Raw genomic sequence first — 25,824 nt, 5'->3', positions numbered from 1 at the left:
CAAGAATAGAAAATGTTTAACAGATAAGGTACATCAGAAAGATTTAAATCATTTTAGTAGGATCTGGCTGCTGAGTCGTCCTTTCTTCAGTTTTAAAAAATATCTGTAAGCACTTGTTTTGTAATCCCATGTGGCCACCATCAGCCTGCTGCCAGCCTTTTTATCGCTGTGTGATGCTTCAGATCAAAAGATATCCATGACATTTTGTGGTAGAGAGCAGCACATGAATCATTTAAACAGTTTCACAAATAAGAAGACACAGCAGAGGCAGATAGTTGTATGGCATTGTTTGCCATTTTAATGAATGAACATATTTAAATATTAATTCAATGAAAAATAACTAGAAATGCATTTTGATCACATACACATCAACAACCCTCCTACATCAACCCTCAGTTTTTCATGGTCCAACTTTTCCTTTCCTTCCTGTTTGCTCACAGGCATGCTGCAGGGAGCCAACTTGATTCAGTTAACTTGGCTGTCTTTTGTAGTTTGTATCATAAAAACTGCTCTGGGTTAGGCTTTGGAAGGCTTGCATTTCTGCAAAAATGATTTTGGTTTTCAGCAACAGGCCTCTGGAGGATGTAGTTCAGTTTATGGTAAATACAAGGCTTCAATAAAGGCCAAGGACACAAGCTTTGAGCTCCTAAACAAAGGATGTTTGGGGATCAAAACCAGCAGAAAACAACATATCTAAACCTAGAAACTGGTGTTCTATCATAGGCAGTGTTTTCAATGTAGAGCCAATAAAGACCTCAACAGAGGGGAAAATACGATCTGAGTTCACAGTTATTTATACTTTAAATGAAAAAAAAAAACATTTGTCAGAGCGCTACATACAGTAACAAACAAAACGGAAAGGCAGGAATGCTTTGATGCCATTCAGTTCCTACTTCCTCTGTAAGTTTCTGATGCTTGTGGTTAAGAAACAGATGACTTTGTCTCACATCTGCATCCAGAAAGCCACTGAAACCTTGTGAGAACTCCTAGAACTGCGAACATTTCCTATTTTACATATACTCCTATTCAAATGAAACATTTGTGAATGCTATAAATTAATGCCTTCAGAGACTACGATTGCTTTTTTTTGATACCAGAAATTACCTTTAACTAAGCCTGCGTAAATGGAATATTTCCATCCACGATTTATCTGTCCATTTTCAATCCTGAGTGATTAATGTCAATTTCCTACAATATTAATTTAAAATACTACAAAAGTCCTTACATTGAAAGTGGAACTAGAAAGTATTTAGAAGATTGCTGAAATATTGAAATTGATCTCTCTTAGTGACTGTGTATGAATTGTAAGACCAAATTGTATCAGCACTAACCCAAATACTTATACAAAGTGAAAACAGGCAGTCACAGGGGAGTCTCTCTCTTGTATAAGGCTGCACTGGTGGGACCCTCAAACTGCAGTTTAATGGCCTGTTTCAGATTAAGCTGTGGATCAGCAGTTGTCATTGCGACCATAACATCTTCTGGCAAGGCACTACAGGGTGAGACTGGGGTAGAACTGTAGCAATTAGGTGACAAAATGTTCTTTTGGGGTACAGAATCCCAAGCTTTCCCTTGAAATGGGCTCTGAAGCCTATATGGGTAGCCCAGAGGAGGACTCTCTCGGCCTTTAGCACCTACTCCAGGGTTGTCTTGCCCTGGCATTATCCCCAGGGAGGTCATGACTGATTGCCATTTACCACCAGTGTACGTAGTCCTTTCACCTTTCATAAGGTTTGAGTTTTGTTTGTACATTTTTTCGTGATATTCAAGTCCAGATGACAAACCTTTCTGAGGCAGTTCGTAGTTGTGCACCATGGCAGTGACTGTGCAAACAGTGGGAGAGCTGCCTTTAGGATGCCTCTGGCTGCTTCCATGGAGGCTGCCAATGCCTGAGCTCCCAGGTGGGGGGAGGGTTGAGGGACGGCTACGACTGCGAGGAAGTGAGTGCTGTTGGATCTGTTGAATAAAGCTGAGACTGTCAGCTGGCACTGTCTGAACTGTGGCCAGTGAGTGGCAAGTAGATGAGGTTTGTGAGCTCTGCATGGAGTGGAATCGTTCAGCAGTGGAGCCGGGAGAAGATATTGAAGAAGAGGAGGTAGTGGTGGTGACTTCACCACCTGTACTATTTGAGATGCCTGAGGAGAAGTTCCTGTTCGGTTTTATAGGGGAAAAAGTGCTTGTGGTAAACAGGCTCACATAATGCTTGGCTCCATAGCTCTCAAGAAGCCTGACAATGTTAAAGTGACCATGTTTCCCAGCCACTTTGATTGGACTACGGGCATATTTATCCATGTGATCGGGGTTTGCTCCTCTTTCCAGAAGCATTGCAACAATGTTAGCATGTCCCTCCTGGGCAGCGATGCTCAAAGCTGTTGCTTTCTGGTGGCAAGAAAAGTCTATAATGACACCATTGGCTTCCAGGAGACGGCGCCCTACTTCTACATGTCCTGTCCAAGCCACTGAGTGTATTGGTGGCCTTCCCTCTGTATCCTGTGCATTAGGGTTTGCTCCATGCTTTAAAAGTAAGTCTACCATCTCCACAGATCCCTGCCATGAAGCCACATGGAGTGCTGTACGACCTTCAGGGTCTTTGGACTCCAGGGGCACCCCACCTTTCTCTATGAGGAGTGTAGCCATTTCAAGGCGACCCTCTAACATCAGGAGGTAAAGCAGAGGCCTTCCCTCTGCGTCCCGGACATCAGTATCAGCCCCTCGCCTCATAAGCAGGTCTGCAACTTCAGAATGGCCCTCCAAGAGGGCAGCACTCAAGGCAGAATGTCCATCATACGCCCTGTGGTCAATGGGAGAACGTCTATCCAACAACAGCCTAACAGTGCTCCAGTGACCTTCCTGAGCAGCAAGTATAAGAGGGGTGCGTCCTTCAATGTCCATCTCTCCAACCCGGGCCATGCTTCCTCGTTCAGTCAAAGCAGCACACACAGTCCGATGGCCTTCACAGGCAGCAGCATGAAGTGGAGTCCAACCAAGGTCATCTTTGTGGTTCTCATCCAGTCCTCGGTCCAGCAAGGAGCGAACAACCTCAACGCTGCCTCTTGCTGCTGCCAGGCAGAGTGCTGTCCTGCCTTCACAATCAATGGCATCAACAGCTGCTCCCCAGAAGAGCAGCCTCGATACTGTCTTCATGTGCCCCATTGCTGCAGCTGCCAACAGGGGAGTAACAGCAGCCGCAGCGGGGACATTGCCATCAGGTCCAGCTGTCTCATCTACATCAGCTCCAGCTTCTAACAGAAGCTCAACTACGTCGTCATTGCCTTCATAAGCGGCAAGAAGCAACGGTGTCATTCCATCATGGTCTCTGTGGCCAGGGTCTGCTCCACGCTCCAGCAACAAATTTGCCACCTCGCCATAACCTTTAACCCCTGCTGCTGTAGGGACACAGAGGGCAGCGACTGACAGAGCAGTTCGTCCATCTCCATCAGCTAAATCAACATCTGCATTGTGGTCCAGCAAAATCTCCACAGCTTCATGATGTCCCATGTAGGCAGCAGCAATGAGAGGTGTACGGCCTTTGCTGTCAACTCTGTCAACCTTTGCCCCAAAGTCCAGCAGGGTAAGAACAATTTTTTCATGACCACCCCATGCAGCAGCTCTAAGAGCAGTCCTGCCCTCGTTATCGCATCCATCCACCACTGCTCCAGCATCTAGAAGAAGTCGGACAGCCTCGCTGTGTCCTCCCCAGGCAGCAGAACGCAGTGCTGTCCAGCCTTCATTGTCCACATGTTCCATCATCTGCATTGCAGTTTCATGCTCCTGGCTCTTTGCCCACTCAAGCAGCACAGACAAAACTTTGACGTGACCCTGCCTGGAAGCCAAAGTCAGTGGCGTTTGACCATGAACATCACTGTCCATTGGATTAGATCCGTGTGCGATGAGAAGTTCAGTTATGTTTGCAGAACCTTCATGGGCTGCACTGGCAAGTAAGGTTCGTCCATCAGTGGTACCAGCATGGTTTACAGACAACCAACTGTCTAACAGCTTCTTTACAGATACCTCCTTTTCAAAGTCCTGTTGTGACTTAGTTTCCTTTTCATCAATATGATGCTCTTCTACGTTTGGGTCCGCATCTACAAGAAAGGCTGCCGAGACCAGCCCACTCCTCTTTAACAGCTGAAGGACTTCTTGGCTGACCAGAACAGGAGGGTGGGTTGAGGATGTGGTGAGTGTAGTACTGCTGCTAGGAGTAAGAACTGGCACACCTGCCCAAATCATCCAGAGTGCTAATAATGAGGGGTTTTCTTTGTGGTGACCTGAGCAAACTAAATGTGTGGCAAGCTGGCAAGTATCCTCATTGTCAAGGTAGGGTCCCTGCAAAGTAAGAGCCATGGCAAGCATACTGTGACCTTCAGTTTTGCTACACAGGTACTTCTGTGTGCAATACTTAACATCTGTCAGCCACTCAGCAAAACTAGCATGAAAAAGTATTTTGGTGCCCCCAGGGCCATCGATCAGGAGAGGAGAGAGGGTCCGGAGCTTGTTCTGGAAATCCTGAAGGCTGAGCAAGTTGTCATGTGTCCAGGCCGCTGTGAATAATTGTTGGGGTGTGAGGGGCCTTGGGGCAGCCAGGAGGATATTGAGGAGAGGCCGGACATAGACGAATAGCCCCCGGGGGAAGAGTCTCTGGCACAACCAAAGATAGAGGCCATTGAGAGTCCCAGGTATGTCCCGGATCTCCCGGAGACCCACCAGTGCACCTGCAACGCCGTCAAGCACACGCTCAAGGAAGAGCATGCAGCCACTGCTCTTAATGTGAAGTAGATTCAGCATGTCAGCTGTGTCAGGGGTGAGCTGGCGGCGAAGTGCTGCTTCTTCATCAAGCCGGCAGAGGATGTACTGCTGCACGTCATGGACTGGTGGTGGCTTCCTCAGATCATCCAGACAGAGTTTACGAAAACCTGCAACACAGAAAAAAGTAGCACATTTTTTAACCCCAATACGGTTTTTACAATTTTGTGTTTTTGGGTTAATCTCTCTCTGTCTCTTCCAGTGATTCTCACCATATGATACGTACTCTAACAACCTTAAAATAAGAAAAACAGATGGCCTTATGAACACCTTAATCCCTGGGATGAATTGATGTGTTATCTTAAAAGATTTCTAGAATTTATAGAGTACTTTTTTACCCTTGGAATATATCATTCTGTAAAAGTGCTAATGGTGGAGAAGACCTTGGTTAAAGAACTGCAATTGTGATCTTGGAAGAGGAAATAAATTCAGTGCTGTATAATTTGGTCATTAGTTTCCATTACACAACACATCTCTCCTTCATTTATAATTCATTGCTAAAGTAAAGCTGGGGCGTATAACCAGAGCACTCAACCTCGCACCAGCTTTTAACAATACAACAGTCAAGGATCCTTTTTGCTAAAACTGTAGAATAACTTGTATGTCTATTTCATGAAGACCATTATTTTATATATTTCATTTACATTCACTCATTACACAAGTCAGACCAGATAGGTTTCTCTGAACTTGCAGTAACTCAGTCATTGGGTGCCTGTTTAATAAAACGGATGGGGACATAGCCTGCAATAATACTGTTAACAAAGGTTAAGAATGAATAATATCATCCCAAAATGCAGACAGCATTATTAGGGGAATAATGGAAAACAGACAGCTGTGAAATCCTGAACTTGGGTGTTGAATGTATGTCGGTCAATACTTATCTCAATAACATAAGAAAACAAATGTTTTAAATGAGCTGACACAAATACTGGTCAGTGAATTTATTCCCTGATCATGACAGCCCAATATCAACCTCACACATCTTATTCCTGTCTGGTACAACACATTCTCATACTAATCTACAGTATAACATTAAAATGAGCTATCTTTTCTCACCTGAAAACATCTTGCACACAGCCTTGTTGTGACGACGGACAGAGCAGACCAGCAGGAGCCAGCCAGGCAGCAGGTGTTGATTTGCAGCCAGGAGCTCTGCAATGGAGCCACGCTTCCCACCTCCAATGCCTGCCTCAAATGCTACATCAATGGAGTCCACTACCATCATTAGAGTCTGGGCAGGAGGAGAAAGATCCAGCAGGGGTCCCAACACTGCTCTAAGGGTGAAAAAAGGCAGACATGAAAAGATAAAGATCAAATTCCAGACATCTATAAAATGCAGTTGAGGGCAGATGAGAAAGCTTGAAGTAACACAAACTGTGTGAGCTTTTTTTTTATTTTAAATTGCCCGCAGTGCATTTCCACAACAGATACAGAACAAAGCAAGTCAACCGTTTCAAATCAAGTCAGTGACTCTGAAAGTAATCACTCCATCACTATGCAGAAAGCTATTTTCCCATGACTTGAGGCAATTACACTTACAACATGGAAATGTTTTGTGTTTTCCACAACATTAACTCTGTAAACAGTTCTACCATACTGCTCATTTTGTAAAAAAAAAAAAAAAACACACTTCAAAAATGTAAGGCAATAAACAACTTTATATATCTACTCTAAAGGAATTCCAACCAGACTGAGATTTAAATTTCTCATTGTAAAACGTTTTCAAAACAGTTAATCAGGCTTAAAGAGAGACCACACGAGAACATCCATGTCCCAGACTCCTGTTCCAGATTTAAGAAAACACATCCAAAAACAACATTGATATTTGTAACTTTTCATGTCGTCTTTGGGTTGATAAGTATTCTTTTGAAAAACTTCAATATTTGTGTTTTTGACAATATTTAGGTTGCAGCTTCCTCCGGCAGTAGAAGGTAATATCCCTTAATTATGAAAGGTTACCCCGAGGAATATTCTTGTGAAAGAAATGCAGAATGAGTTACAGGGGCTAGTTTAGCTAAGGCTAGTATGAGCGTGTTTCCATGACTTTGGATCTCTCTGCAGTCAAACCAACATGGCTCAGTATTTCTGAAATCTGACACTTTATACTCAGGAAACTGTCATATTAAGACAATGCTTACCTCAAATCTTTACCCTTTGTAATAAAGACATGGTTATGAATTATTGTACACAAATGGCAAATCTTGTACCCTTTAGTGTGTTTGGTACAACAGTGCTTCAGCTGTCCTTCACAGAGCACAGTCAGCAGCCTCCCTGCTGTGATCTGAAGGTGACTCACTTTAATGGAACTTCTGACATTTCCTGCTCCACCCTGGGGCACGCTCACACACACGCACGCATAGGTAGGTGTGTGTACACAGAAGATAAACACACACACACACACACACACACACACACACACACAATCCTTACTTACCCAAGCATACTTGCACATCCCTCCTTTGAAGTCCTTCCTGAGCCTTACAACCCCTCACGGTAACATGCCTGAGCTTTGATTCTGTAAAACCCTTTACCCTCTCTGACCAAAACATCAAGGATACATATAGTATCACATTAAACCTCAGCTTAATTCCTCAATGCAAATTTAACCTAAAAAGGTTCACAAAATATGAATCATTAAAAACAATACAACTAGAAGAGAAAAGTGCGTACGCCATGCATAAAAAAGAAAAGCATAACGACTGAATATTGACCTGAACTCATCTTAGCCGCACAGAGTGAAATGGTTTCAGACTCCAGCTGTAGCTGCAGGCTCTTATTCCTGAATCTTGACCTAAGACCTGAGGCAAGTTTATCCAAGGGGAAAACATTCTGCACTCAAATGGAGTAAAGATTTTTGCTGCAGTAAAAATATGTCAAAAGAAATACCTCTGTTTTCAAACACATGTAATAGTTATACAGAAGCTGTGTAGTTATAGTTATTATAGACAGCCATGTTCTCCCTGTGTTAACAGAGCTAAGCAGCGGCAGATGTGTTTAACCTAGGTGATAATATGTTTCACAACTGATGACAACTTTAAATTTCATATAATCAATTTTAAGTATTCGATATTTAAGTATTAGTTAAGTGTTAAAGTAATTACAAGTACTGGTATTCAAATGTATTTCATTTTAGAGGGTTGCTGGAACATTTCACAAACAAAGGTTTTATGGTTACCAGTGTATTTTGGCCGTGCTTGCAGCAGTGCTACAGTACAGCGGTGGTCTAGCAGTGGGCTCAACAATTAAACATCTCAAAACTTATAAGATTGATTTCTTATAAGTGCCCCAAAGTCATTCATGTTCCCCAGAGGATGACTCCTCGTGTCTTTTCTATTCAACCTTAACCATTGGGCCAAAAATTGGTTTTCCACCGAAAAAATTCAAGAACTACCCTCATCAGCTTAACTTGTGATCACAGACTGTATAAAACATGGATGTAGTCTTGCTGATATCACTCATTGGTTTCTGAAAACGTGTTTTGAACCTGAATGTTTGGGGTTGCCATATTGGAAATACTGACTCCACCCAACTTTCAGTCAGTCTTGTTACAGACCAAGATGTGGAGTGGAGACGGGCCTTATGCCTCCTTTCAAACAGCCATAATGAGCACGCCCGTCAGTCAAATTGGCCATGCCCTGATTATGCAAATCAAATCAAATCAGAAAGACGAGTTGTAAAAGAAAATTCACTTCCTGTACAGTTTTGACCAATTTAGACGAGAGGAGCTATGGACGCAAAAAAACGTTTTTTTAAACTAGGCTGTAAACATATAACATGGCATATTAACATGGGAATTTTGGATTCGATGGCATTTCGTGCCAGCCTCAAGTGGACACTAAAAAAAAAAAAATGTTCCACTTAATTTTTCAACATCGGAGATTGCTGCTTGGTTGTAATTTGTTTTTTTGTGCTACTCAACATGTAAGCAGGCTAGCATGCTTTCCACATGGTAAATATTGTTTCGATATTCCCCACTACAGTGTTTGCATTCTAACCATGACCATGTAGGCATGCTGGCAAATGTTTGGTTAATACCTGTTAATCGTTCCCTGATAATGCCTGATATCTTCTTTTTGTTTTAATTATTTAAAAAAAACTCCAACCTAAACCAAAAAACGTCTTTATAGTTTATGTAGTTATTCTTCAATGTTAACATTTCAGATACCAGGTGTATTGTATTGTAATCAAGTAGATTTATTTTTGGGCTTTTTGTGCCTTTATTGTAGAGATAGGATAGTGGATAGAGTCGGAAATCAGGGGAAGAAGTCATTTAAGTATACCTTTCTGATAGAACAGGACAGCTGTCATTAAAAGTAACGCATGATCACCAAGATTCCTTCAAGTGTTTGTGTTTGTGTCGGCGTGTGCCCCCCCCCCCCCCCCCCCCCCCAAAAAAAGCTGTAAACCTAGGAGAAACACTGAGGTCTGTTTTGATTTTTGAAGTCTACTGAAGTAGGGATTGTAGAGTCTTGTTCTGAAGGTGACAAACAGTGGTTAACCTGTGACAGCAGAGTGCAATGAATGGGTCACACAGTCGCTGAACCCAACTCAATTACCCTCCAATAAACACAGGGTGTGTGTTTGTGTGTGTGCTGTTATTACATGTAATGTATATGTTTAAGAGTGATCAGAAGCACCAGTCACCTTTAGTCACCAAGCAGGTGTCCTTTGAACTCATATTCTAAGAAAACCTTAAAACCTTAACTCTCTGTAAAAAACAAAAACAAATACAGAATGAAGAGGAAATACAGCTTTTCATTCTCAAATCACCAACAGTCTATCAGCTACTCTGAATAATGTTCCTGATGCCAAAGAATAGCAAAACAAGCAACATTTCCAATCCTTTAAAAGCAAAATCAGTTGCTGCCAGGAAGGAAGCAGCTACACAAGTGTTGATCAAACACTGAGGAGAGGTCATCCAACCTGTAAACAGAGCCGCCAAGGAACATTTCATTTCAGACTGGCTGATACAGAAGCTTGGCAAGTCAAAACAACTGAACGTGTTAGCTTGTATGTGATATCACAATCTGGATTCCCATACGCATTTTGTCAGTGAATATTTTTTACAGTACAGAAATAAGTCATCTGTGACGCGTCCAACAGATCTGCCTTGTTTGAGCTTCTGCCGTGAATATTAACATCATGAAAAACAACTTCAATTAACAAATAATATATGATTTCTTACAACTCTCACTAGTTAGCAGTAGCTGCAGCATTGATTGGTTAAAATATGCAAATGAGTTGAAGGAAATAGAGGTGGTAAGTCAGGAACACATCTCACCTCATGATTCATTTATAGACAGCAGTCTGAACAGGGGAGGGGCATCATGGCGTGTTTCCCTCTATTACCATCAAGGTTTCATGTCATTAATTAAAAAACAACTTTAACTCTAATGATGTTAGTGGAGGCAGCCTTTCAGGCATATGACGATAAAAAAACGGCTGTGGCATCAATTAGTGGGTGCATTACTTAACCAAATAATTTTTTACCATTTAATCAATACAATGTTTAAATATGTTGTGATCGGGAGGCTTCCCAAATATCAAGCGGACAGCCAGAGATTGCTGATCAATTCATAATTATAAAACATAACAAACCTTTGGGATTTTAGTTTTTTTATGGCTTTATATTATTAATTCTCTTAGATTTGTTTTGATTACTAAAAGTTGTGTAAATATATGACAATACAGGAAAGCACAGAAGTCCTGAAAATTGGCCAGAAGTTTTGTGGTGAGTGGTGTGACAATTTCACTCCCACTATTCCGGCTTTTGTTGGAAGAATTTCCCACTCCACTACAGTAGGTGGCGATATGTCAGCTAGTAACTATTGGACCCCCTTCCAGTTGACCTTTTAAGGAGTTGGCAAACAGCAAATTGGTTGCCCGTCGAACCGTAGAAACATGGATAACTCTACATCTCTGTGCATTTTGTACATACTCAGTGCTTTGCTTTTGGTACAAACGCAATGCACCCTATCTCTCTAGCTTATATGGTGAAATCTGAAGGCACACAACACACATATTTAGGCTGTTTGACTCCTGGGACAAAGGCCGACATGGGAACTTGGAGCATGCATAGAAAGCCTAGGCATGTTTAGGTCTGATTGAGGCGTATACATGCAAGAGTAAATCAATCCCCAACCACAATTATCTTTGAGTGTTAGTCCGGCTTTGAGAAATTTCAGTCGGACTAACATGTTTACATGCATTATAATAGTCCAGTTTTAGTCAGAACACAATTAATAAATGTTGTCTAACTGCAAGTTTCTAGAAATGTCCTGTCCTGAAATGTTCCACAATTTTCCAGAAATTTCAGGAGTGCATGTTTGAAAGGGCTTTTAAAATGTTCTTTGGTCAGAGATGTCCACATCAATTTTAGTTTCTTTTTCACAAGGTGAACATTTACAGACCAATCCTTAATGAGTGTGAATCAGCTTCATAAAACATTATCTCCCAGCTGACTTTTATCACCGAGCACATCCTGTAATTAAAGGCAGATCTAAACCCTGCCGCGGGTGACTGTTTCATCTCAGTTACAATAAGCTTATCAGACCTCTGTGTGCTTTAGTCATCTGATTAAAGTGACACTCCCTCACTGGCACACTTTCAGTTCTGCGGAGGAGGAGGAAGTGTAATGAACTTTGTATTAGTGATTCAGGTTTTCCGCTTTGTTCAGCCTACACAGTGCTGGACACAGATCTGAAGGGGACCTCTGAACCTGAGCTCTAAATGGACTTGTAGAGGGGAGAATGTCACATTCAAACCTCTGATAATTAGGATGTTCCCTCAGAGACAAACTTCATGCTGGAATTACTTGACTGACTTTCAGACCTGCTCAGAGACTGAAGTGAAATCCAATCTGACCTTCAGGTGATGGACTTCTAACTGAACCTAGAACTAGATTCAGACCCCTCCCTCTGGTAAAAGCTACCTGAAGGCTTTTAACAGATAGTGCACCATACTTTTCTGTCTGTTCACCTGTATTCATGTCTGTAGTGTATGCTTGTGTGGTTCTTTACAGTAATTCAGGAGTTTGGTGTTTTTTCACTTTAGTTATTTTTGCCTTTCCATGCATCTTTATTAAAATATTCTTCTTTTTATGTCTCCTCTTGCTGCATGCATTTTAGTAAAAAAAACATGCTCAGTTAATTTTTAATGACATGCTTCATTACTGTTTATCCCTAAGAAGCAAAGTTCAGTTAGAAAACTGTGTTCAAAGTCAGGCAGACAACTTGACAAGGAAACCCTTTTCCAAAATGCCCAGTCCAAAAAAAGACAGCAACTTATGCATGAGCTCTATGCACCTGATATTAAAAGGCAGCAGCAAGATACTTCAATATCAGAATCAAACATAACTGAATCACTTTGAATAAAACATGGAGCGGTCAGCCTGAAGTCCAATGCCTGCCAGATCAATGTCCTCTTTATATGACCTATCACGGAGACCTTTCAAAGGTTTCCATGTCCTCAGCAATGTTTTACCAATGCCAAGTGATCAATGTATGTGTCCCTGGGTCAGTATGCTAAAATCACCCACCCACCCACCTACAGCTTAAAGCTTACTCATGTTTAACTCATTGGCATCTACGCCCACAAATCTGTGAGCAAAACCCTTTTCTTGACTTAACATGTTGATATTTCTGCAGTGGCAGAATGGATTTTTACCATTCTACATGCAACAGGAAGACTTCCTCTATGTTACGGAGGAAGCCCTAACTAGGGTTTGGACACTTGACAAATGCCTGTGACCATTGCTGGTGGCTAACAGTCATCGACCATGCCATTAAATGTGTGGTCTAAACGAGGTTTTGCTGACTTCACTGACAGTCATCACTGGAGTAGACAGCAACATACAGCCAACAGACTTCATGGAGGCTGCTTTGTCTCACACTATCCTCCTCTGCTTCCACACAGTCAGTTTACGGTCGTTTCTAGACTTGGTTTTCAAAGTTTTAAGCCTGTCATGCGCCTGTTGCATTGCTTCTTGTACAAATATTCCGCTAAGAATCAGCTAAAATGTATTTGCACTGCTGACATCACCACCATCCCATGCCCAACAACATTGCCCAAACTTAACACCAACCAATCAGTAATGATGTTTTAGAGGAAATGCAGGCCCACCATATACAGAGGCAGAGTCCTGCAACCATTTGATGCATGTCATCCACCTTTCCTATCCATTCTAATCTATCTTATAAAGGCATATGGCAAAAATATTACTCCAGAATATTCATAATGTTTGAGAGCATTGGACTTAGAAATGACCCAATGGAGTGAAAGTATCAGCCTCTGGTACCCTCTAAAATAGTGTATCTGCGAATTTGCCAGTCAATGCATTGAAACGGATGCATAACCAATTTTCCCACATAAATTAAACTGGTTTCAGGCAGTTTATGGTATACTAGCCAAGAGTGTAAGGATAGTCAAGGCTAGGATTGGCAGCAATCAGTGTTTTTTCCCACAAATAATAAGTATATTTTTTAAACTGTACTAGTATCAAAAGAGGTTGATCCGGATGTCTTTGTAATTCTTTGTGTCTGTTTTCAGATGAGCCATGAGATATGACATGCATTGGCATATGATTGGCTTGGTGCTTTTGGCATGTTGAAATAAGCTAGTTTGAACATGAAATGGACCAGAACACACAGGCAACAACGGATAATTTTCCTTGTGGTAAGGACAAGTGAGCTGAACTTGATCAGTGAACCCAGCCTACAAGTTAAACAATGACGCATCAAGTTGTTTCTGCTTCTTTGATTGAAATCCATCGGCAGTACCCAACTTTCTGAACCCTACATCTAACCTTTGGGAGGTTTCAGGCAGTGGGAGCCACTCCACATGAAAAGTTCAAGAACAGTTAATGATGTGCTGACTACAGACAGCTACCAGCCTGTGTAGGGCATACGTCTCATGTGTTCCCTTTCACTGCCAGTTGAAGCCTGTGTTTCATCAGTTTGGTTAAGGCTGTTCTCACATGGCGGAGTCCGCCCGCAGCCACTTTCTCTCACAAGAACTCCAAACACAAACAGCTGCTGGATGAGAGCCAGCCAGAGGGGAATGTGGAATCCAGCTCAGTACTTCACACCAGAGGAGAGCAAACACAAGAGGAGTGTAAAAGAGCTCTGGCTCATCGTAGAGTAAACACACCAGGAGAGAGTGAATACGATTGTGGAGAGGAGTACGACCTCGCTGACTGGTGCAGAAATGGTCACTGGGGTACTGGAGGCATTTTTCACCTCTTTGTTCTTTTTTTTTCTCCCCCTGGTCTGAAAGGATGTTGTGTCGTAAATAACACTGTAGCATTCATTCGCACTGGAGGCCCATTGTGTGCGCCGTGAATGGGCGGCATTACGAGAGGAGAAATAAATATAAGACGAGGAAGAATAGCTGATGTCGGCGTTTTCCTGTGACTGTTGTGGCCTCTCTTCGCTTCAGACACGGTCTTACATTTTACAAGCTTCGAGACTCTCTTTGTGAGTTGACAGTACAAACACCTGCAGAGAATGGCCTCTATTTAGAGAAAAATATGTGCGGGCAAAAAGCTTTTATGGATCTTTTTCTCAGCACATAAGTGACAGCGGCTGGCTGTCTGACACTCCATCATTTCTTTTTGAGGCAAACTTGGGAGCTTTTGATGTTTAACTACAGTGTTGCAGACATTTCAGACATTGTACAAAGGAGAGACCCTGCCTGCTTATTATCCCGTATGCTCTTTGGTAAAGCGTCTCGAGATAACACTTGTTATGAATTGGCGCTATAGAAATAACGATTGATTTTTTCTCCACGTCATTACTTTGATTCTAAGGAAAACTGCCCTTTCTAAAAGAACAATTAACTTCAATTCATTCATAATTACATTTTTACCCCACGGTTACGTCCGCAACCTTCTCAGTGTTACGTTTAAGTGAGTGATATGACTGCTGCACACAAGATGATGATTTTTCATTGATATTTGTGGTCTTTCCTCGGTCTCGCCCTGCCTTGATCCTGGTCTTGAATCGGTCTCGACCCCCGAATGTCTCGGTCTTGTCTCTGCCTCTGAGCACTCCGGTCTCGGGTATGTTTCTTGATTGTTTTATAATTTCTTTTTTTTTTTTTGTTAAACCTAGAGCTGAAAAACGCACCAATAAAAAGCAATGGGCGTGAATTTATTTTTCAAAACATAACATGGGTCAGTAATGCCTCCTTGAGCTTTCATGGTAATTTGTCAGCTTAACAATGAACAATGGATGATTTTGTCTAAAATGTAAACAGTCAGCAGGACTCTCGTGTTTAAACTGAATACTTCCAAAACCGTGAAGAGGAACTTGTTTCACAGGATTCACCTATTTATACTTCCTGCTGGTTGTGTCAAACACTCGCTGACACATGCTGAGTGGACCTGAGTTTATCTGTTCTTGCTTTTATTAACAGTATCACCATCTGACTGTGTTGAGCTGGGAACGAGCCCCACTGTTGAACATGCAGACACTTGCAGAGCTGCTGGATGGGTTTCATGCTTGTTACATTACTTTCCTTTCACCTCGACTTTGGCAACCTTAGAATCTCAACATCAGCCCACAGCAGATCAAGTATGAACGCCAGAATGTCAAAACAAAAAGCAGATAGACGCTAGCTTTAAGAATTTTTAAAGTAAACTTTAATAAAATGTTACACCAACCTCTTGAAGGTGTTGTCTGGGTCCTTCTGACAGGTGAGTGGCTCCAGAGTAGAGGATACAGATGGGCTGTTCAGGATCTCTTTATACCCAGGAGGGAGGACAGACGAGGCCCTCAGCTGCTCCACCAGGCCCAAGACAAACCTCCACAGCACCATGCTCCTCTGGTCCTCCCTCTGGCAGAAGTGGGAGGCCAGGCAGCGCGGTGCCAGTCCGACTTCCACTCCTGCTTTCGAGGTGGGCCACACCACCTCGGTGCACAGGGCAGTCTTCCCTGCACCTGGACCCCCTGTCACCAACAGCCCTGGCGGTTGTCCCGGCACAGAGCGGTTTTCCAGGCAGCGCCACAGCTTGTCCAGGGCCCATTCCCGGCAGTAGAAACGCCGGCCCTGGAGCAAGCTGCAGCCGCTGCCAAATCCACCGCTGCTCATTTGTTCCTGGATGTCAACTCACTGCTCTGAACTTCATGTCCCATGCTCCTCCTGTAATTTTTTTTTCTACCCCCGACTTTTAATTTTAGCCGCAGCTGGTGACAACCTCTGCTCGTGACAGCTGTGGTTTCCTCGCGTTGTCAGTTTCTGAAAGTGTTGCATCAGGCGATCATTATCAGTGGCTTCCCTTCCCCTGCAAGTCTTGTTTTTTTTTTTTTTTTGCAGGAAGAGGAGTCAAAAAAAGGTTAATAAGCTAATAGATCCCTTCTTCATTTCCTAATTTGGGCTTGTCTTCATCTTTTAGTTTCTCTGGTTTGTAGCAGCAAAGCAAACAAGAGGATCCATGGTTACCACCGCCTGTCATTCTTCTCCTTCAGATCGAGGAGCTGCTCAGTCAGAAATCTGCAGAGGGGAACGAAAGAGTCAAGAGAGGAACTGACAGCATGCTTCTCACAGATTTAATGTCACAATATCTCACCTTTACCCTGACTCAGTCGTCCTCTGTCTCTCAATTACAGCTAGAGTCTTCTCTCCTCTCAGTTTCTGTTTCTCTTCAGATTTTAAAAGCATGGATCCCAAACTGGAGCTCTGTCATAAAAATTCCCCATTCCTTTCTCACGCTCTTTCCAGCCTCACACTTCCTTCTCTCTCTCTCTCTCTCTCCCCCTCTGGCTCTCTCTCAGTCTCGCATGCTCTCAGGTTTTTCTTGTTTTGTTTTTTTTTGTCTCCTCCCCCTTCTCCGTGTTTGTCTGCATGTCGGGACATGCACAGGAGAGCAAGCGAGAGAGAAGCCCAAGAGAGGGGAGGACCGATGGCCGGGAGCGCTTTCTACAGCTGACAGGGGGGGAGGGATTACCTGGGGTCAAGGTTCAGTCACAGGGCAGTGCTACACCTGAAGCAGTTTCAGGACTGGGACTCACACCGACTACCTTTACCTTTTGGTGAACCCCCCTGGACAGCTTTGTGTTTGCACACCTGTGATGTCTACACAGCTCAGGTGCTTCTGCTGGCCGTATCTTTCTACTCGGGAGTTTCCCTTTGAAAATGGCCATTAATAATCTATCATGTTCCGCATCATCTTTATTTAATTTAGATAGAATTAGAAAATGATATATGGAATATGGGGAGGTGATAAAAGTCTGCAGAATGAAACAGCAGCATTAACACCAAGAACAAAAATGAATAGATGTGACAAGATTTTCTGAACTCTCATGAAAAACCTTTAAGGAATCCAGAGGAGGAATGTCAAAGGCTCCTGTGACAAAGTGAGCACAGTGGTGAGAGAGCACCATTGCGCTGCATTTCAAATCAGTGACTCATTCAACACCGGCTACATCTCTCAGATTATCACTGCAAAAAGCCTCATTGCTATGCTCACCAGTTACAACACGATAGACTGGTGACGGTATGATTCAGGGAGCTCATGTTAATCGTGAAATCTAGGAACAGCCAAGTGGTACATTTTAGGATTTAGCTTAATATGGCTTCATCACACCAAGAAAAAAGATCACCCCGCCTAAAGGAGGGGGGGGGGGGGGGGGGGGGGGGGGGGGGGGGGTGACACATGTTCTGCACACTCAGCTAACGAGTGCCAGAAAATGAGCTGTAGACATTTGCTCTTTTAGCAGGCAACTGAAGACAGAGATGAGGATTATTGACACGCAGTAGTGAAGTTGTCAACATTCTTGTCATTACTTGTGGTATTTACAATGCCCTACTAAACCTGGCATGCAGCCTGTAGGGACGCTGCTGCAGCAACTGAAGCCAGGAGCAGCGTCTTTATAGGGCTTCCCAAACAAACTGTTTATGCAGAAGCCAAGTCAAGTCAAGCCAATTAAATTTTATACAGCCGAAAGAAGAGCCAAGCTCAGTGGTTTAATTCTACCCTGTGCTAGACCCCTTCATTTGAAGAAGTGACCATTTGAACTGTCTTCTGTAGTCCCAGTTCTTAAAGCACAAACATGTCTGGATAAAGTAAATTAAAAGTAGAATATGACTTTTTAGAGGCTAATTTAAGTCACACTTAAGTCTGAAATCAGTTGGACTAAAAAAAAAAGCACTCTTCAAATATGTGATCTGTAGTGGAGAAGGACTCTGAACAGAAGCTGCTATTGACTGGGGCGGAAGCAGTCAATAAAATATGTTTCTAAATTGAATCTCAGCAACTTTAGAAGTCTCCCAGCGAGCACGGAAACAAGAGTTCTCGACATTCTTAAAATAAATGAATAATCAGCAAACACTGAAATCCACACTTACCAATGAGTTGCCTGACAATCTAACATCAGAAGATGTATTTTTCTTAAACTAGCAGTTTAGCTTTTCTAAAGAAAAATGCCTTTCTACCAAGAGTAAAATGAGCAAATGAAATGCAAGGTCATGGCTGAACACCTAATACTATGCTAAAAGCAGCAGCTACTACATGCTTAGCTAGGCAAATCGCTTCTCAAGCTTTATTAATCTACACATTATATGCTGTTCTAATGGGCTATGCTAGATTAATAAAAACCAATTGACTATTAGCTACACTATGCCAGTCTACCAGGACCACAGAATTCCTAGAGTCTCTGCTAAGTGCTTGTGAACTAGTCCCAGCCGACCAGTTCAGCCCTCCTTCCAGGCCTCATGGCATTTAGTTGAAAATTTTGGAAACCCTTTTGATAAAACATGTTGTGCCAGTCCGATGCAAGAATCAGAAAGCAATTAGCCTATAGCGTAATGTTATGACCATGGGAGAAAACACACATATGGACCTACTCTACCGTTTTGCTACTATTGACATTAAAAAAAAAAAGCCAACAAAAATGACCTCAAAATCTATTTGTTTTGTTACAAAAAATAAATAATCAGCCATATGTGGTGACCTTGAAGACTCTACTGATGTTACCTGGTGATCAGCAGTGAGGCTACAGCACAAAACACCACCTAAGAAACATTTCATTTTTCATCCATCAAAGATGTGTAATGTGACATTTTGTGGATTCCTGCTTTAGATGACAACTTTTTTATTTAAGATAAGATAAGATAATCCTGTATTTATCCCACAATGGGGACATTTACAAAAGGTTAGGTTAGGTTACAATTGTTTAAAAAAAAAAAAAAACGATAAAAAAAACAAGTAATTGGGCAGATTTGTGATAATTAATTTAGGTGATAACCTCAAGTAACATTCATGAGGCTGTACATGTGGCATAAACCTACTGTAAGCCTAACACTATGCCGAATCAGTCCCTTCACACACACACACACACACACACACACACACACACATTTAGCTCAGTCTGTACCTACAGGTAATCCCCTACAGGCTGTTTCTCTCTACCTGTCAGCTTGGACTGCAACTAATGATATTTTCTCGCAGGAAAGGTGTGTAATAGCCCGATTCTGACCTCGTTAATCAGTCGCCGTGGTCGACGCCATTGTAATCAAAAAAACAAAGCTCTGCACAAAGACTTTAAGACACTTTGTTTCCCAAAAAGACCGCCTAAGACTGAAACGCTATATAGTTTCCCCCCTTGAGATACCGCGACTGAGTTTAAAATCGAGCAGTGATGTTCTTACCTGACAGAAACGCTCTCCATCTCCGACTCCCTCCTTCACTCTTCCTTCCGAAAAAAACAACCGCACTTCACCGGATTTAATCACACACGATCCTCCATACCATCACGTCAAAGATAAAGTTATTGTATTTGGTGAAGATGCCCTCCACATTTTAAAGACTGTCTCTCAGTGGGTCCGCTCTCTCTCTGGTTCCTTCCTTGCACACTCTCAAAAAGGATGTAAGAGAGGTGGGGGAAAAAACTGTGTTACAAGGACATCCTCTGGAGGCTTGATTTTCACACAGACATGTTAGACTGGATTTAAGATGTTTTTCTAGATTTACTGTGACACATTTATGTCAGTAAAAAAGAGTTGATATAAGAATATACACAAACTAAGTATTTGCATGTAACATGAAGCCTAGTTTACATCACTTGCTGCTATTTATCATATCAAGTCACTTTAATCACTTGTCACTTTATCTTGTCATTCTCTGAAAATACTGCCTCAATTCTCAATCCCCCCCAGTTAACTTCATCATTCATTTTGTACTGTATATAGCCCCTGTTTTTATTTGTATTTATCTTATCTATTCTGTTTAATGTGTATTTTTTTTTGCTTTCTTGTCTGTGCTGCTGTAACGCCCGAATTTCCCCTCTGGGGATCAATAAAGTGTTATCCTTATCGTGTTTTAGGCTACATATAAATACTTCTTTATTCGAATTTTTTTCCTGACTAAGTTAATTTTATGACTTTTTAACACACTATTAAATATGTCTTAATTTTGCCTTGAAATAGACTAGTTCTTTTTTTTTTTTTTACACATTTGAACTAGATTGTTTGGTTTCACATTTTTAAGTTTAAATTTGATAAAATTTCCATTTTTAACTTTTTATATCTTTTTTTTTCTTAGTCTTTTTTTTAATTCGTTAGGGTCAAAGTTTGGAGTATTTATATTTTTGTATATATATTTTATGATATCAGCTTGATACATATATATATACAATTTATAAAATCTTAAAATGACGTCACAGTGAGACGAGTACCTGTGACGACATTTGAACTTTGCGCGTCATTGTTTGTCGAAAACGTCCTAAACTTTCTAGCGTAGCAGCAAACGTTATAGCAACGGTTACACTTGGACGAGCTGCAATAATCGTAAGTAACTCTGACATTAGCATAGAGTAGGCTAACATTAGCTGTCGTTAGTTAAAGCTGTCAAGAAGGCTGCTAGTTAACTGAGTGTAAATTGATAGTTCTGCTTTATCATAACCAACTACCGGTCAGTGTTTCGATCGGTAGCACTTTTCGACAGAACACCCCTTTGGTAGAACTAGCACGACAGTCGCCTCCGCTTACAGCCGAAGTTTTTGTAAATCCACAAATGCTTTTTGTGGTAACTTTTATCTCCATAGAAATTGGTTTTATTTTGTTCAGTGCATTTATAGTATGTACCTCGCCTAACTGAAAATATATTTTCTGTTGTTGTGTTGTAATTTTCATCTGCCGTTGCTTACCTGCTTCCAACAATGCAGACACCTATAACTCTCAATATAACATTTCTTCTAGTGCTGGGCGATATGACCTACATTTTATATCACGATATTTTTTTTTGCCTAATGTCGATATTTGATATGACTCGATATTAATCGAAGTTTATAATTGTAGCCTATAAAACTGAATCTCCACTGTATAAAAAAAAAATATCACTGGCCCAGGAACATTACTTTAGATTCGAAAATTAACAGTCACCAATTTACTCTTGAACCATTCTGATGCAAAAGTCAATTACAACTTTTATTTAATTAATTGAGCTCTAATTATAAAAATATTTTCTTATATTTATGTGCTCATGTTTATTCACCATGCTGGTGACTGTACGAGTCTACTTAATCTGATATTAATATGAGGCTGTGATAGAGCTGGAATCTCTCCTTCTTTCTTCTCTGTGAGAAACTCTTCATCCTTAGAGTTTTACTTTAGGAGCTCTTTTAAGGGCTTTGTGAATAACTTTTATCTTTACCATGATCTAGTCTTTAACTAAATATAATCGATGTTCCCTTTTCCATATCACGCATTAATTAAATATCGATCGAATCGAGCTTCGCGATATATCGCCCAGCACTAATTTCTTCCCTCCGTCTTTACTGAACTTTTCCAGAAAGATGCCCATAAGTCTTTCTTGCAATCATATTATATTGATTCTGACCAGAGACTCGATGTATTTTGTCCAACATAAACATAAAACACTGACTTTAGGCTATACAGGGGCCCTAACTGTCCCAAGATGATGACAACTGAGCTCTCAGTGAAATGAGAGATGACCTTTTAACCCTGATAGCCAATTCTCCACATTCTAGCATTAAACTCTATAGACTCATAAAACGCCACAAAAATCTCCTCTCTGAAACACTGACATTATAATATCACACAAAAGCCCTCTGTGGTTAATATAGCCTACATGACATCTTGAGGTGCTAAATTACATTAATGTAGCCCATCAAAAATAGAGACATCAAAAATTCATAAAACTAGCCTGCTTAAATTTCTGACTTTCTGTATGCTAGTGCTTCACTTCACAACTGCTGTGACAACCCCCATAATAATGAGGACATTTTTTGGTATACTGTTTAATCTATGATATTTCCCTTAATGTGAATGCCTGTCAGTCTTTTATGTGTTTGCAAGGGAGACCTCTGCTGGATTTATGTAGTCATGACAGATGTCCTTTGAAACCCTTTTTTTTTATACATCTGACAGAATTTAAATTACAGTAAAGATTTTAAAGAGTTGATCAAAGCTTACTATTTTCACAGTGGTCTCTAAAGTGCACACTTTCTCTCATTAAAGTAATAAATGTTTTTTTAAAAGAAGTTGTAATCACTGTATCACCTCAAACTGCACCGTATGAATATTAATAAAACGTTAAAAAAATAATCATAGGGGGCGCCGGTAGCCTAGTGGTTAGTGCACGCATCCCATGTGGAGGCCATAACCCTCCAAGTGTGTGGCCCGGGTTCAAATCCGACCTGTGCCTCTTTTCACACGTCATTCCCCACTCTCTCTCTCTCTCTCTCTCTCCCCCCCGATTTCCAACTCTATCCACTGTCCTATCAAAATAAAGGCATTAAAAAAAAACCAAAATAAACCTTAAAAAAAGAGAGAATCATAGCCATCAGTCAGTTGAATACCAGCCAAAAATAAGATGATAAAGTAAACAGTGTAACAGACACATTTGTAAAATAATACAACTTTAAGAATAAACTGAGGAATTTAAGTTAAAATCAAATCAATCTGTTAAAAAATCTGGAAGTGAAATAAGAAAAAATATGAATCAAATTAAGCAGGAAAAAATTGTTATTCCAGTCCCTTGACCTTTCACCTTGGACCCACCATTACAAGGAATGAACATGCTCTTTAGATATACATTTTGCTCCACATCTTTCCCTCTATTTGTCGTTGCTGCTTCCTCTTCTGTTTGCCGATGTCTCTCCGAGTGATTCACTGCATACTCTCATAATGTTTGATCATTTATTACTGTCAAAAAAGCTCTTTCCCCATCATTCACGATGCACCTCAGGGGGTTGAGGGGAAAAAGCACAACACTGAGTGACGACCGACGAGTTAAATTCAGTTTCCAGTAACAGTGATGTGTTCCTGATGTCGTACAATGTGAAGGAAAGGCTTTACATTTTGACAAACATGCAACAGACTTTAAAACAATTGTCTTTGAGATGACAGAGGTAAATGACAAATAGTTTTCAAACATTAAAGACACAACATGTCATTTGTCAGTGCCTTCGATAATACAATACAAAAATGACGCTTATATGAAACACCATTGCTGTTTTATGTTTGCTAAGGTTTACGCACAACAACTGTTTAGACAAAACCACACACAACCTGAGTCATTATGTTTTAACACACAAGCATTGTTTCTGTTTTTTAATGTTAACATAATATTCACAGATCTGCTTCTTTTAGTTTAAACTACGGCCCGACAGATATCGATATTAGGGAGAAAAAAAAATCCAATACAATAGTCTCACATCTTTCTTGGATCTATCTTCGATTTGTAGACACAAATAGCTAAATATAGATGTACACATTTATTGTGTTGATCCCTCAATGCAGTTATCAAACACGTGTAGAAAAGATATATAATGAAGACAAGATGATCACTCAACTGGAAACTAACAGCACATTTAAGTTCAGAGTGATAATATTTGTTGTAATCCATACAGCGCCCTCTGCTGGTGAAAGAGAAATCTTAGTGTAAAATAATGAAACTCAAATGAAATTCTTTTTGACTGGTGAATAAATCTAGGCGATAATATTAGCTGATACCTCAGTCACTTGATATGCTAATATTGGCCGATATTATCGGCTGGCGTATTAATAGGTCAGGCTTCAAACTAAAGAATACTGCATTATAGGCGCCATCTTAAAGGGATACTTCACCCATTTGCATTAAGCTTTGTATCATTAGAAACCTGGTAGTATTTTTGAATGGTCGTGCATCCTGCCCTCATTTTCCCCTGAGATGTGAAATCTTTGTATTTTTAAGTCTGTAAAGGAGATTCCGATGACGCAAAAATCGCCATTTTGCGTCATTGGAAGCTGTTGCGGTTAGCGGGGTGAAACTACAACGCTAGTTCCTCATATTTTCAACCACTGAAGCTACAGACCAATCACAGATCAGTGGGTGGGAACTCACTCCCAGAATCTAAACTTAACGTCTGCCATTTCTACTACATATATGACCCAATGTCAATACAGATTCATGTTTCAACGGGTGAAGTATCCCTTTAATGACTGTGTGAATTTTGGAGAACAACTAGAAAACAGGGAATTCATTATACAGTATTTTGCTTGCTGAAGATTTTCTGTAGCACAGGGGCAGCCACACAAGCCCTGGACCTTGTGAAAAAAAATCTCTGAAATATATATTTTATATTCTATATTGTCTTACTTTTCATATTGTATTTATTTTATTGTAATAAATCAAATAGACTTTACCAGCTTGGAGGTTTAATATGATTTTACATCATTCTGCCCTCAACTTCTTATTCTTTCTTAAGGCTTATATGCCTTTTACATGACCTTACCTTTTTTTCTGAACATTCCTTCAGAAATACTCAATAAAATCCAACCTTGTTAATGATGAAATCATGCCCACCACACAAAAATCGAACCAACAAAAACAGCCAATGAAGAGAAATTTGACCTCCGAACACAGAGTCACTATCTGGTCACAAATGAGCCATACTTCGTAGTATTTGATAACTTGCGAAATCTAAACTTTGTGCAGCAAAAAAAAAAAGGCAGAAGTGCATTTTTGAGCAGGATTAATTACCTGCTCTGTCAATTTAATTAAAGCCATGAGATTGAAATGATTAGACACACTGTCAGCAGGCAGCTCGCAGAACTAATTGGTAGCTCGTTTTCAGACTTTTTCTCAGATATGAAGCTGTTTTTCAGCCTTTTGAGCAACACCAAACTGCTCTCCATCTGCTTGAGTTCTGCTTCATTCTTTGTCCTTGTAGTTTAAAAAAAAGTCAAAGTCATCTTTATTGTCAATTTTTGATATGTGCTGGACGTACAGAAAAATTGAAAAAACTTTTCTCTCCAAACCACAGTGCAAGCTAAGAATAAAAAAAAATACAAAAATACAAAATAACAAATATTAGGGAAAAAAGTTATTACATTTTTTCTTTTCAATTAGTTCATTTTAGACTTTATTGAACTAGTATTGTCTCTTGATTTTGAAATATCTTGTCTAGTCATAATCGCAGTGTAACTATTTACACCATTGATTCCTCAATTGCCCATTTTTGGCAGAGGTAACCTTTGCTATTTAGACTTTTGTTTGTTCATGAATGTCAACAGTAATGAAGGCCAATTATCTGGGCTCAGCTGAGCTCAGAGATCAGACAGAAAAAAAAAAAAAAACCTTGTCACCAAGGTTGAGCTCATTATTAAAAAACATTTAAAGTCTCAAAACCTGAGTTTAATGAGAGCTGCTGACATGCTTCTGTCTGTGCTCGCTCTCCACATGTCCTGCTGTTGTAAATCTGTCCTCGGGAGCTTTCGGAGCAGATTTATTTTCTCTGACTCAACCGTTTCATCGTCATAAATTACCAGCTATCTCATAATCCTTGTGTGTGTGTGTGTGTGTGTGTGTGTGTGTGTGTGTGTGTGTGTGTGTGTGTGTGTGTGTGTGTGTGTGTGAGCAGGAGAGTTTTCTTTGCCGGCGGGGTAAATTCAGTGAATCATTTTTTAAAAATGTATATTTTTGTTGTTAAAAATCTTTGCCATTGGTTTTTAATGGCTCAAGCTTTGTAGGCTTTAATATTTGAAATTTACTGCAGAATAGCAACCTTTTTTAGAGCAAGG

General features: G+C 40.7%; 1 protein-coding gene across 1 annotated transcript; it reads right to left on the bottom strand.

Moving 5' to 3' along the window:
* Positions 1–272: 272 nt before the first annotated feature.
* Positions 273–16,663, bottom strand: ankrd50l (ankyrin repeat domain 50-like). The gene is made up of 4 exons (XM_061053122.1): positions 16,370–16,663; positions 15,464–16,293; positions 5,860–6,077; positions 273–4,913 (listed from the first exon to the last, which is right to left on the bottom strand). The coding sequence occupies exons 2-4, from the start codon at positions 15,889–15,891 to the stop codon at positions 1,363–1,365; spliced, it is 4,197 nt and encodes a 1,398-aa protein (XP_060909105.1). The 5' UTR covers positions 15,892–16,293; positions 16,370–16,663; the 3' UTR covers positions 273–1,362.
* Positions 16,664–25,824: the final 9,161 nt, after the last annotated feature.

This window comes from Labrus mixtus, chromosome 13, assembly GCF_963584025.1.
Source record: "Labrus mixtus chromosome 13, fLabMix1.1, whole genome shotgun sequence".
In the NCBI taxonomy this organism is placed as follows: domain Eukaryota; kingdom Metazoa; phylum Chordata; class Actinopteri; order Labriformes; family Labridae; genus Labrus; species Labrus mixtus.
This window is presented reverse-complemented; position numbering and strand designations above follow the sequence as displayed.

Coding starts and splice junctions, on each gene's coding strand:
- ankrd50l (XM_061053122.1), bottom strand. CDS start 15,891: ATGAGCAGCGGTGGATTTGGCAGCGGCTGCAGCTTGCTCCAGGGCCGG. Junction 6,078..15,463: donor CCAGACAACACCTTCAAGAG/GTTGGTGTAACA, acceptor TTTCACCCTTAG/AGCAGTGTTGGGACCCCTGC. Junction 4,914..5,859: donor TGTGTGCAAGATGTTTTCAG/GTGAGAAAAGAT, acceptor TCTGTGTTGCAG/GTTTTCGTAAACTCTGTCTG.